Source organism: Metopolophium dirhodum, chromosome 5, assembly GCF_019925205.1.
Source record: "Metopolophium dirhodum isolate CAU chromosome 5, ASM1992520v1, whole genome shotgun sequence".
Classification (NCBI taxonomy): Eukaryota; Metazoa; Arthropoda; class Insecta; order Hemiptera; family Aphididae; genus Metopolophium; species Metopolophium dirhodum.
The window spans coordinates 39,192,182-39,205,796 of NC_083564.1; the positions used below are offsets into that span (position 1 = coordinate 39,192,182).

The 13,615-nt window shown below is 30.4% G+C and overlaps 2 protein-coding genes across 2 annotated transcripts; both read left to right on the forward strand.

Moving 5' to 3' along the window:
• Positions 1–826: 826 nt before the first annotated feature.
• LOC132945100 (probable cytochrome P450 305a1) lies at positions 827–8,031 on the forward strand. The gene is made up of 8 exons (XM_061014735.1): positions 827–1,885; positions 3,753–4,007; positions 5,613–6,001; positions 6,566–6,674; positions 7,054–7,234; positions 7,293–7,410; positions 7,649–7,790; positions 7,861–8,031. The coding sequence occupies exons 1-8, from the start codon at positions 1,783–1,785 to the stop codon at positions 8,028–8,030; spliced, it is 1,467 nt and encodes a 488-aa protein (XP_060870718.1). The 5' UTR covers positions 827–1,782; the 3' UTR covers position 8,031.
• Positions 8,032–12,423: 4,392 nt separating this feature from the next.
• Positions 12,424–13,395, forward strand: LOC132945734 (uncharacterized). Its single transcript, XM_061015487.1, has 2 exons — positions 12,424–12,643; positions 12,831–13,395. Exons 1-2 carry the CDS (start codon positions 12,504–12,506, stop codon positions 13,393–13,395), a joined length of 705 nt encoding a protein of 234 aa, XP_060871470.1. The 5' UTR covers positions 12,424–12,503.
• Positions 13,396–13,615: the final 220 nt, after the last annotated feature.

Genomic DNA, 13,615 nt, shown 5'->3' on the forward strand with positions numbered 1-13,615 from the left:
TTTTCATAGATCCCGGCGTCTCTACTCTTTGAATTTGTATGTTTACACTTTTCAGCTAGGTGACATGTGCAACAAAAATGTATTATATACCACTTAAATTTCATATTGTTTTGTGTTTTACTGTTATGTCTTATGTATAACTGTATAAGTATAATGATAATACTTAACTACTTGGTGACGAAGATTAAGTTAAGTGAAAAGATTGTCAACGCGAAATGTCAAGTAACCTGCAGGTCAGCCGGGAACTTTCAAAACTTCATGTTTTAATTGGACATTTGATTTCATGAGAGTAAATAAATGTATTTTTTACCTCCTGATACGTATTAATTCATAAATCTAAAATGAAAATAATTTTTGTAAATCTAGTAATGTATGCAGGAAAAGTGTACAGTTTGTGTATAGTTTGTGTGCAGTGTGTGCAGTGTGCACACTGCACTGTACTGAAATTATAAAATTTTAATTAGTATAGGTAGGTAAAATATCGAATATCAGTAGGTAGGTAAATATTATGTATCACGTGTTGAGAACGAAATACTAAGTAGTTATATAGGTACATACGACTATATACAGGGTGTTATATTATGAAATGTGGGCTGTGGGGCGATACAAACTTATTTTTTATCAAATTAGAATCAATCTTTTTTACTGTAAATTATTTTGCTGATGATCGTCAAAATCAAAATTTGAAGTTATTAAAACGTATAGGTACAAAGGATAAAATTCCTTACAAATAGTTTAACAAATCTATATTAAATAGGTATATGTAATTCTTAATCTAGTATTTGGTTTACTTGGGACAATTCTTACAAAACATAAAATTTAGATATATTTATATAAATATCTTTAATCGTCGAATCAGCTCCCATCTTCCAAACCATTTATTATTATGGATCTATTATCCTTATTACACAACATTAATAATAAGTAATAACTCAAATACTACTAGTAAAAATTTCCGTTCGGATTTATCAATATTTTCAATGAAATCACCGGCTTGACAATTTACATGGAAAATAAGTGTTTTACAACGAAAAAAGAATTTGGTATCACAATATCGCCTAGGTTCTAAAATGGTATAAAAGTCTAATTTTTTGAAAATCAGATCATTAAGTATGTTTAGGAATTCTAAAAATTAGAATTTGAAGAAATTCGTTATAATAGTACCAATTCGGAGTGAGCATGCTTGTATGATACAATAGTTGCATCTATCTAGTCGTATATAATGTATCCATCTATTAAGTTTCTCATTATTCTCAACAAGTGATACATGTACTATGTATGTATTTACTATATTAGTATATTAGGTACTTACTATACTATATTAGATATTGACATATTGCACTTATACTTTATAGTTATAAATAAACATACACAGTTAAGTATGCGAATCACCCTGTATACGACTGGGCAAACGGCCAAAACGAATTGTGTTTATAATTAGTTACACAAAATAGTTTATTGGATAGTGGACAACGGAAATGTCCCCACCAATTTACAGCACAATTAATATCGTTGTTTTACATATACGTTACAGCATTATACGCATAATACACACACACACACACACACACATATCTCATCCTGCAGAGTTAGAAGCAATTTATTATTATTACTATACGTTGTCATCGGCGTATTAAATAAATACGATTAAAACACTATTACACTACACGAGCGAATAAAAAACGGTCAGTTGTTCGCCGGCTACCACGTGTACCGTTTGTCTTATCGTTATTTTAATCGTTAACCTATCCCGGCAAGTGGCAACTGCATGATAATAATATTATGTCTCTGTTATTAATGTCTTGGTATTTTGTATGTTTCGTTACAGTTATTCTGTTATTGATCGCTCTTCGTACGTGTAGGAAACCAAAAAACTATCCACCAGGTAAAGTCAACATTTTTAGAATTATTTTTGTTTCAGTTGTGACGTGCTTTAATATCGGCTAGTATCTACTGTTGGTAGGTATTAGGTCAAGTGGGTTATCCATATCCTATAGACCTAAACCATGGTAGTATTATAAAATAACTAATTAATTATTGGCTACCAACTGGAATTAATAGTCCATATGGATAGGTAGTAAAAATAGGTTTCTTGAGACCATTTGCCGTTTTACGAAAATATATTACGTATTATTGTGAAATCAATCAATTAAAAATTGCGTAACGTTTATGAAAATAGTTAATACTTATTAACTATTAACTATTAACTAATTACTTAATAACAATTATAATTTTTTTCTTTATATGTATCACTAATTTACTTTCCACATTTTGAATGCTGTTAAGTAAATATATTTTTATAAATATATGGTGGGTCTATAATATAAGGACTATCTCATCGTATGCGACGTGTATCGTGTGACTCCCACGATAATCATTCTGTATTTTATATTGTTTTATGCAAAATACACTTTTTAGTATTTTACATTATTAAATATATAATGGAGTTACTTGCAACCATTATCAGAAAAAAAAAATGTATACAATTATATTTGAGTTATCTGCTTACTAAACAATATATAATATTAAACATAATATATATATGTATAAGTATATAGCCTGCATATAGGTACCTATGCTTGATATGGCAAAATAGCTCTTTAAATCAGTAACCAATATGTCTCTCAAAAATTCAAAATAATTTTTTATGATTTTTATGCTATTAATGTACAAAGAACACCTCGTTCTGGTTATGATGTTGCTCATGGTTTTGGATCACAACATTTTCCCCCTTTGTATTCAATTATTATCAACTGTATTTATTTTCTGTAGTCAATTATGTATTATTAATTATATTATTTATATTGGAATTTATTTTCCGTAATAAAAATTATAATTATTATTATTATTATTATTATTATTTTTATTATAAATAAAATATTATATACATTATTACAGTTATAGAGTTTTGATACATTATCTGAATAATGGTTGTATAATAATTAGGATAGTCATGATAATAACCATAATAGGTACTTGTATATTTATACTAATTATAATATTACTAGATTGGGTGGGAACTTAAGTTAGTTTTTAAGTATGATTAGATTAGAACATGAAATTCCGTAGCCTTATCGTCGTTATTCATTGTTGTGGAAAAATAATAAACTATAATATCGAATATTTTTGTACACATCTATGTGGCTTTACATCAATAATAATAAATTCACCTATCCGTAAATTTTAAATATTGAAAAAAGACATTTCCGTGATATGTATATTATTATTACCATATTATTTTTACAAGCCATTTTCAGACTGAAATTCAACAAGATTTGAATAATTGCGAAACTAATGAATTGTACGATTATAGTATAATTATTATTTATGTTGAAAAGGTTTTGAAATTTCGTTTATATTTCGTTTATATTACCTATACACTTCAAAATAAAAAATAATTTATATGATGTTGACAGTCATACAATGTGACTGAGAGTAAAAACGTTCACTGCTACTAGTTCCTGGACCACCCTGGTTCATAGCAGCAAAAACCTTGCCACACATAAACGTGTTGCCTACCAACCATGATAGTCCATAACTCCTAAAATAGCTAATGGCCATAGTTCCCGGGCTCAAGTTAATAAAAAAAAAAAAAAATAAATATATATAACATTATCAATATAATCATTTTTTTATTTTTAGTACTTATAACGTTACAGGGTTATTTAGTACAAAATATATAAATAATACAATTGAGCATATAAATTCAACGACGCATATTGACGTTTAGTTTTTTTATTCTATTTATTTAGGGCCAAAGTGGATACCTTTTGTGGGAAATACGTACCAATTATCTAAATTGGCCGCTACCAAAAATGGTCAATATTTGGCATTTGAGGAGCTCCGTCAAAGATACAAGTCTGACATCATTGGGTTGAAATTAGGACGTGAATACGTCGTTATTGTGTTCGGAAACGATCTATTGAATGAAACGTTTCATAGAGAAGAATTTCAGGGTCGGCCTGATAATTTTTTTATGAGACTCCGGACAATGGGTAAACGTAGAGGTAAATATAACATAACACGTTGTACTTATATAAAATATTTTTATACTCCATTAAAAAAATCTATAAATGCAATCCTACATAATAAAACGCTTTTTAAATAATGTCGCTAAGTGTAATAGGTAGTGAAATACGAATAGAAATACTAAATAGTAAATAGATTGGAATATTGGATGTAGAAATCGTTGCATTTTCAACGATTCAAATAAACAGTACAATATACAATAAATTAGTTTAGAACATTATATTATAAATATATATAAATATATTTATACCTAGCGGGGATTAAGTAATTTTTATAGTTGATTCGTTTCATTTATTCTGTGGTTATACAGTCTACAGTTAAGAGTATTGATTGAAAAAAATAAATAATCGTTTACGTTTTATAGCTATAGCCTATAAGGATTGAAAATGTAAGACAAGGATTCTCAAAAAGTTAATACAGCATAACTAAAAAATATAAAACCCAGTTATTTTTTCAGACATTTTAAGTTCAAATTTGGATGAAATTACATTTTCAAACCGAGAGTAACGGTTTTAGTTATTTTGTCGTAATTAAAAAATATGGGAATAAGACACTTTTAGAGTATATTATTATATTTTATACACGCAATGGCATTTTTAAATGTATTTTTTTTGGGCAAAAATGTATTTGACCTACTGTTGTACTAATGCCTAATAGCAAAATATATTACTTTAATCACAATTAAATCATCAAAATACTTACTAATATTATGGGCTCAGGGTCTTCGCTCAGAATCGTATTTTGTATACAATGATTTTATATCATAGAACTCAAATTTAAACCAATCCATTACAGTGACCCACTTGTACCCAGCTACTGTACGTCAGAGCAACACCCACTTGCCTGATTTTTTTTTTGTATTTGTAGGTGGGTAGTATAAAAAAATGATTTATTGGTTTCTAAATTGTGTATCAAGGTTGGAGGTTGGGTAGTTAAATTAAAAATTTGGTACACCTTGATTTTGTTTGATAGCCGCCACTAGGCCCTCCCTGGTGGCTGGTAGGCAATCCCACTACGTCATATAGCGGAAAATGTACGACAGCATATCAAGTATAAAGTAGGGAATGTGCGAAAATTCGATTTGATCTGCCCGATTAACCAATGGCAACCGATAAAATAATAAATACTAATAAGTAATTTCTACTAAATATTTCTCCTGTAACCAATAGTAACAATTTATATAAACAAAAATTTCCACCATAAATCTCAAAATCCCCGTTTAATTACCTCTCCGGGTTGGACCTACCGTTCCAACTGTGAATCTAAATCATACCGGGAACCACACAAACACACACAAAAAATTTCATCAAAATCGGTCAAGCCGTTATAGGAAATAGGAATGCTTAAAGGACACACAAACAAACATTCATTTTTATATAGGGAGGTATAGATATAGATATAGATAAATAAATAAAAAATAAATAGTTAAATGTACAAAATGAAATTTAAATTTTGATGTCTGAAATTCTTTTTTATCTGTAAATGATCAATTCAAATTTTACAAAAAAAATTAAGAATTTCCATAGGAGTGTCCCCGAATCCTAATATATAATTTATTATATACATGATATGTATTAAAATAGGTATAACGATGACTGACGGAGATCTTTGGAAAGTACATAGATCGTTTGCGGTCAGACACTTGAAATTACTTGGCTTAGGACAGAGAAGGGTGGATGAATTGATTCATGATGAATATCAACTCATGGTAGAACGCCTATTCGATGCGACGAAAAGTGTAACGCCGACCTTATACTTGCAATCAGCTGTAATGAATGTTTTGTGGGAGCTGACAGCTGGCACTAAATTCGAAGACCCTAAACTGTTAACGTTGATGAGGAAACGGAGTTCAGCATTCGACATGGCCGGTGGGCTGCTCAACCAGATACCATGGATACGGTATTTGGCACCCACCAGGACGGGTTTCTCACTCATAACTGAAATCAATCAACAACTTTACTCATTGATATCCGTAAGATCTCATTAAAATTATTATATTCTTACATCTCCTTATAGGAGCTTATAGTGTTTGACATTGGTGGGGAGGGGGGGGGGGGGGCTGAAGCTCAGGTCTATACTGGAAATTCCAATATTCTATATAGTAAAATCATTGTTTTTTTTTTGGAGGAAGGCTGGGTAAGTCACAATTATTTGCGCCTATGCACCTTATATTTTATACGTTTTAAACCTAACAAATATATTATATTATGATACTATATTATTTTGTTTTGACTGTTCCTGCATTTTTCATACATAATTTAAGGGTTCTAATTTTTAAAAGATTTACATAATGTTACACAACTGTCCCCTTTATTGATAAATTGAGATAGATGTGTAATAACGATTGTAACTTGGAGATATTCAATAATAGTTACCTAATATTCTATTTGTGATTTATCAACATTAAACACTGTCCTCATTCGCCAGAATTAAATTCACTAAAAAAAATTCAATGGAATTGAATATTTATTGATGATAAATTGTTTTATAAATATAAACCTGTATCATATAATATATATATGTATATTTCATACAGAATATTATTGTGGAACACAAGAAAACGATAACTGATACTACCAGAGATTTTATTGATGCATATTTACATCAAATGAAAAAAGAAGAAATATATAATACAATGTTTACTGGTTAGTAGTTTCTTATTAATTTTATAATTAGTTTTTAGATTAAGCTTACATTTAACTATTATACATTCATGTATTATAAGTTATGACCTATAAGCTTAAGAATAAAAACAACTACTCTAATATGTACATATAAATAATATATCTTTCCTCCATAATTTGTTTTTTTTATATTAAAGCCATTGAAAAAACATTTATATTATACTAAAATAATAATGATTTTATACAAATAAAAATTAATTTCATGTAACACTAACAAATAAGAATAATGACGATGATAATAGTATAAATAATATATTAGTATTAATAATTAATAACACATTTTATATTATTATTTATGTATATTCTAATACATTTTTTAAAATGAACGAATTTATTTTAGAAGAACAATTGATAGCTGTTTGTTTGGATTTATTTATTGCTGGATCATCAACAACTAGCAGTACATTGGATTTTGCTATATTGGCTATGGCTCGGTGGCCAGATGTCCAGGCTAAAGTTCAATCTACTCTGGATGAGATCCAACCTCCGGGGACGTATATTACAGCTGAACAAATTCTTAAGTAAAATACATTTTTAACAATTATTGTTTTTATATTAAATTTATTTTTTTTTAAATAGAAATCGATACGTGGAAGCGGTGCTTTTAGAGACGAAGAGGCTTAATCACGTAACACCAATCATAGGTCCTAGACGTGTGTTAAGAAATACGAATCTTAATGGATATAATATACCTAAGGTATAATGACTTCAGTGCTATATTGTATCATCATAATTGGTTAAGTATTACATTAGTGAACAATTGTTCAACGGTTGTCGTCTCCTTTCTTTACACATTTCATTTGCATGCGGAACTATTTTATTCATACAATATTAAATTTGTATTGGTATTTTGATTTTTAAGCCTCGTAAATAATAGTTTTAGCAATTTTAAACAATTTTAAACAATATTATTACATTTTAATATTTATTCTTAGAATACAACAATTTTGATGAGTTTGTATTCAGTACACCAGGATCAGTTGAAATGGGGTGATCCAGAAGTTTTTCGCCCAGAGAGGTTTATGGACACTAACGGAAAAATCAATACGACTGAAGACATGTACTTTTTTGGATTTGGTAAACGGTTTAATTTATTTACTTTATGCTGTAAAGTGTAATAATAATATCATTGTTTATTTATTTGTAGGAAAAAGACGATGTCCTGGTGAAGCGTTGGCACAGCGGTTTGTTAACTTAGCATTCGCCAACTTAATACATGATTATATAATTGAAATAGATCAATTACCCGACGGAGTAAATTGTGGTATACTTTTAACACCAAAACCTTACAAAATAAAAATGACCAAAAGGAAATGAATATCTTATGTGTACTTTGTTTCTAACATTATTTTCTAATTTCCATGGGCCATAATCATGATAATTGTACAACTATGGACCTTCGGTACTAAGGGAAGATAAATGTCAAAGCAGATATTTTAAATAAAAACATAACAATTATTGCTATGTATTTCTTGCAGATACGTTTTATATTCCACGACACGAAATTATTTTATTTTTAATGTGAAATATTTCAAACATTTCAGACAAATAATCGATTTTCTAAAACGTTTAATTTTTTCATGTACAAAAGTAGTTTGAACATATTTAAAACAATATTTAAGATTTTGAGAGAATAGCAGTATATTTTGATGTTTCAAATCTTTTTTTTTGTTGTGCATTCATCACTTTTATTAGTAAGTAAGTAATAGATTTTACGGAAAACCAGTTTTCAAAAAAATCAATTTTGTGTTCTTGTCTACTTAATTTAAATATTAATTATTTTAGAGACTTGAGATGTTCACCAAATATTTATAATAGCATTTTATATACATGACGTAATTAAAAAAAATACTGTGACTGCTCGAACATATTACTCATTTAATAGAGTCACGTTGCCGCCTCGAACATTTTCACGGTCGCCAACCACGGACCTAGACCCAAAAGCTGGAGTGCCGTGGATTTAATAATATATAAGCTTAATGAGAGTGGCTTACATTTGGACCAGTAATATGATGAGTGACCAACAATGAAAATAAAAAAACCTCAATTTGGGGAAAAATATATGTATATGTTTATTTTATTTGAATAATAAGTTAATTTGGTGCCGAGAAAGCCGACTGGCATAAAACTTGGTCAGAAAATAATATTGATGGACGCTTTTATATAATAAATAATAATATACAAATTAAGAGATACCTCCACAACGTACCGGCCGGCTCCCACCAAGTGGTTACCAGTGGGAGAAATAATATTAATATACCAAAAAGTACCAGCCACGGTGAAAATAATAATAATAATATATCCAAAACATTACCAATTTAGCAGGAAGTTTTTCGTGTGCCCAACAGCGCACCATTAAAACGGTTGCTACTCGCTCATGTTTTGTTGCTGAGACGGGAAAAAAAACGGAGTGCCGTGCTTTTGGCTCTGTCAGCCGGTACCTTGATGCTTGGGTGTCGCGACAGGCGACAGAGAGGGTCACATATGATGAGGATATAATGAGTGGCCGATACTCTAGGTGTTTGGGTACTAGGAGGGAAGCGTGTGTGCGGCTGCCGTACAGGTGGTATGGTTGTTGATTGGCGGGATGAATCGTTTTATCTTATAATTAATTAATGCACTTTCTGATTTGCGTTGGACGTCACAATACTTTTGAGAAAGAAATGCTCATCACTTATCATAACAAGAATAATGATATTCAAGCGAAGCCATGGGAAAAAACTAGTAGCAAACAGCAATATAAAAACCATATAATAAAATATCCTTAGAAATATAGGCTGACACCGTCTTCGTTCGATTCATTTTATTATTAAATTCAAATTTAAAACATCCATTACAGCGATCTACAGAAAGTTGAGATACACTCAACATCTATACAGCTCTGTATACTCATTTAAACAGCAGAGCAATATCCCTGATTTTTTTATTAACTTTCAATAATTATTGACTATTTTGATTTTTGATCTATTAAATTAGTCTGTATGACGATTGTCATCCGTTACATTTTCTTCAGAAGAATTCGGGACTGCTTAGCCTTACCCGCATCACCTGTGACGTTTTTCCTGGTACTAGTTTCCTTATTTTAGTTTGATTTGGTGGAAAACGGACTGGCTTATGGTGTACTATTAATTGCCTATCTACAACGCCGTGTGATTAAAACGAAATCATAAATTATTACTTTTATTATTTATTATCTATACTATTATATAAATAGGAGTTGTTAGTTACCGTTGTTGAGGATAATCTCTGGAACTACTGAACCGATTTCGAAAATTCTTTCACCAATAAAAAGACACATTCTTTGTGAGTGTCATAGGCTAATTTAAAAAGGGAATTACCCCCGGTAGGTGCTCAAACAGAAATTTTGAGATTTACGATAGAAATTTTTGTTTATTAATGGTTGCTATGGGTTATAGGAGTTGAGAATAATATTTATTTATTATTATTGTTTTTAATTTGAATATTAATGGAACGTCTCAATCTCATTCGTTTCAATCAGTCGAAGTTACGATCAGACGAGTACATCCACTTTCGTGACGCCATCGCTACTGAAGGAGTCGCGGCCAACATTGGTCGTTTCACCATTGTCTCAGCTACTCATGTTGGAAGTCCACGCATGATGCATTCAATCGTGAATTGCAACGGGAGCAAGAATATGATCGAGATGAGCTGGCTGAAAAAGTCGAACAAATGTGCCGAAAAAAAGAGCCAAACACCATCTAACTCTTTTGTTTAACACAATCACAATTCAGTAGAAAACTATACCAATAATTATTAATTATACCACTAAATAGTGTTAGACGATAGACCACGAATCATTCATGAATAGTTCTGGGCCAATTTTGGGCCTTGAATGACGAATAACCCCTGCACACTATTCATGAATTCATACGAATCGCGAACCGCGAACCACGAACAACGAATACGCGCAGTGTAAATCTAAGGACATTTATTTCCGGTTAGATAAAAAAAAATTTTGTATTACGAAAATGTGCGGAATTGGGTAGATAAAAAGGTATATTGTGCGGAATCGTGTGTTATCCGGTTAATGACGTTAATATTCAGTCATTGAGTTAAAGCTGTTTTATTTCATTTTGTAATTTACAACAATAAACGATTATCTATATTGGAAACTAACGTTAATGACCGGTAGGTGATGTAAATGTTAAATTTTCGTATTGACCGCAACATATATACAAAATAGTATAATATTATTGGAGGACGGAGTGGCCGAGTGGACTACAGCGTCGGTTCCGATGCGTACCATCGCTGGTTCGAATCTCGGCCTCGGGCGGGCTCCTCTCTCTGGGCAGGCAACTTGTCTAGAGAGCGAGGGGCCGCCATCCTCCAACTGGGCATGGAGGCAACTTGTCTAGAGAGCGAGGAGGAGCCGCCATCCTCCGACTGGGCATGGCAGAATCCTGCGGGTGCCCAACTTGAAATTCTACCAGAACCAAAAATACACGTGTTGCCGCGGGTTAATCAATAACAAAAAAAAATAAATAATATTTTAACTAATTAGTAGGTAATTACCACGGTTAAACTAAAAATAATAAAAGCGGGTAAGTGGATGTCGCTCTGTTGTACAGTAGGTTACAAGTGGGTAAATGTATAATGTATTGTATTAAACAATTCAATGATTTGATAACATTGTATAAGAAAAACGATTCTTAGCGGAGACGGGTTGTCAGTCTGGATATTTTATATTGGTTTTATTCATTATAGCTTGTAAGTTGAATTAATTGTATAATATTATTATTTTAGATTCTGAGGAAGTTAGTGGTTTTACAATGGTGTTTATTATTTTTATTTTTTAATTTTATATCTTGTCTGCAAAATTTCTACCAGAAGGAGTGCTTCGATTTCAACATATAGTACCTTATCTTTTAGCAAATTGGATCAAAATGGTACTCTAGAAAAGTCATTTTTCGATTTTATCAATAGTTATTTAATGCCACGGGAAAAACAACCGAAAAATTACGAAAAACCGCTAAAAATGGGATTTTAATTACTAACGCTTTGTTGGTCGCCATCCATAGAAACGAATAAAAATAATAATATTATACAATTAATTCAACTTACAAGCTATAATGAATAAAACCAATATAAAATATCCAGACTGACAACCCGTCTCCGCTCAGAATCGTTTTTCTTATATCATGATATTATATCATTGAATTCAAGTTTAATACAATCCATTATACAATGACCCACTTGTAACCTACTATACAGCAGAGTGATATCCACTTACCCGCTTTTTTATTCGTTTCTATGGTGATATACAAAGCGTTAGAAATTAAAATCCCAATTTTAGCGGTTTTTTTGTAATTTGTCTAAAGTACAATCATTATTCAGTTTTCTAAAAGGTAAATAAGGTATTTATCTTTGCTCAGAATCATTTTCTTAAAATTATATCATTTAATTCAAATTCAACACAATCCATTACCCACCTACTGTATAGGCGACGTGCATGTGCGCAATATGCGTGCCCTAGTGGACAACATTCGAACTGTTGATGGTATACCGTATACGTCAATTATTGTTAATGGATATTGGCGATATTGCATATCTAACAGTAAATTAATCTAATGTCTTGTTTATGCGATTAATTTACGTATAATTATTAATTAATATAATTAAGTATAATAATATAGTAATTAATACAATACGTTGGTATTACGGGTTTATTTACCGCATCACAGTCATCTAACTGTAGGCCGTTTTTGTTTTCGGTCAATGAAATCATTTTTATTTGGTAGGTAGGTACCTATTAAAATATTCAAAATTGAAATGAGTAATCAGATCTGTTGTGTTGTTGGTTGTACAAATACATATAAAAACACGACGAATGTTAGTTTTTTTCGTTTTCCTGGTAAACCTCATGAAATTCTACAGGAAAATAAATGGATTCAAGCAGTGAAGCGAAAAAGGTATGTAGGTATCTAAAACTAAAACCCACCTATTTTGAATTAAACCCCCTTGTAAACCTTATATTATAACCTTATGTTTTAATATGAAAAATTAACTTTTACTCATGTAATATGTAGGTACTTAGTTTTAACTAAAACTGCATATAATTATAATCATTATATGTGGTAATTATCTGTTAAATTTTAGCTCTAACAATCAACCATGGAAACCGAATCAAAATTCAAGAATATGTAGTGAACATTTTATTGATGGTAAACCATCCAAACACCCAAATAGTCCATCATTCTATCCAACAATATTTCCTAAAATATACAAACAGAATGTTCCAGCACAAGAGAGTGTCAGTCGCTTCAATCGTTTACAAAAAAGAAAATCTTGTAATACAATTATATCTACCAATTCAAGAATATCTAATAATTTAACTGTATCAAATGAACTTGTCTGCCCTGATGTTGTAAAACACACTGAGGATAAATCTACTCAAACTTCTATGAATTTAATTAATAACAGTTTTGAATTTTCTTGTGTCTTTTCCAATAACAATGTTAACACTCAAGCAAATATTGTTGGCTTAGATTCAATTTATTTTAAACCTAAAATGGTTGATAAATGTGAAGGTAGCGTAAACTATGACATCTTAGAATATTTTAGTGGTTTTAAGTCTTTAAAAAATGAAAGTCATTTAATATCTTTATGTGGTGTTAACTTTGAAACTTTTAATATTTTTCTAAATTTAAAATTTAAACTTTAGATTATTCACTCCAACTACATTTTGAAGTTTGAACACAATTATTAACTAAATTAAACTTACTACGAGTTTCACTAGATATGGATGCAACGTAACTGAAGCTTGCCGTATAACATGGCCATTAATTTGACTATTGTTACCTAATAATATTTCTTTAACGTTTATCACATGGTGACTTTTCACCAACAGTTTTCCTTTACTCTGGACATTATCAGAAAAGCCA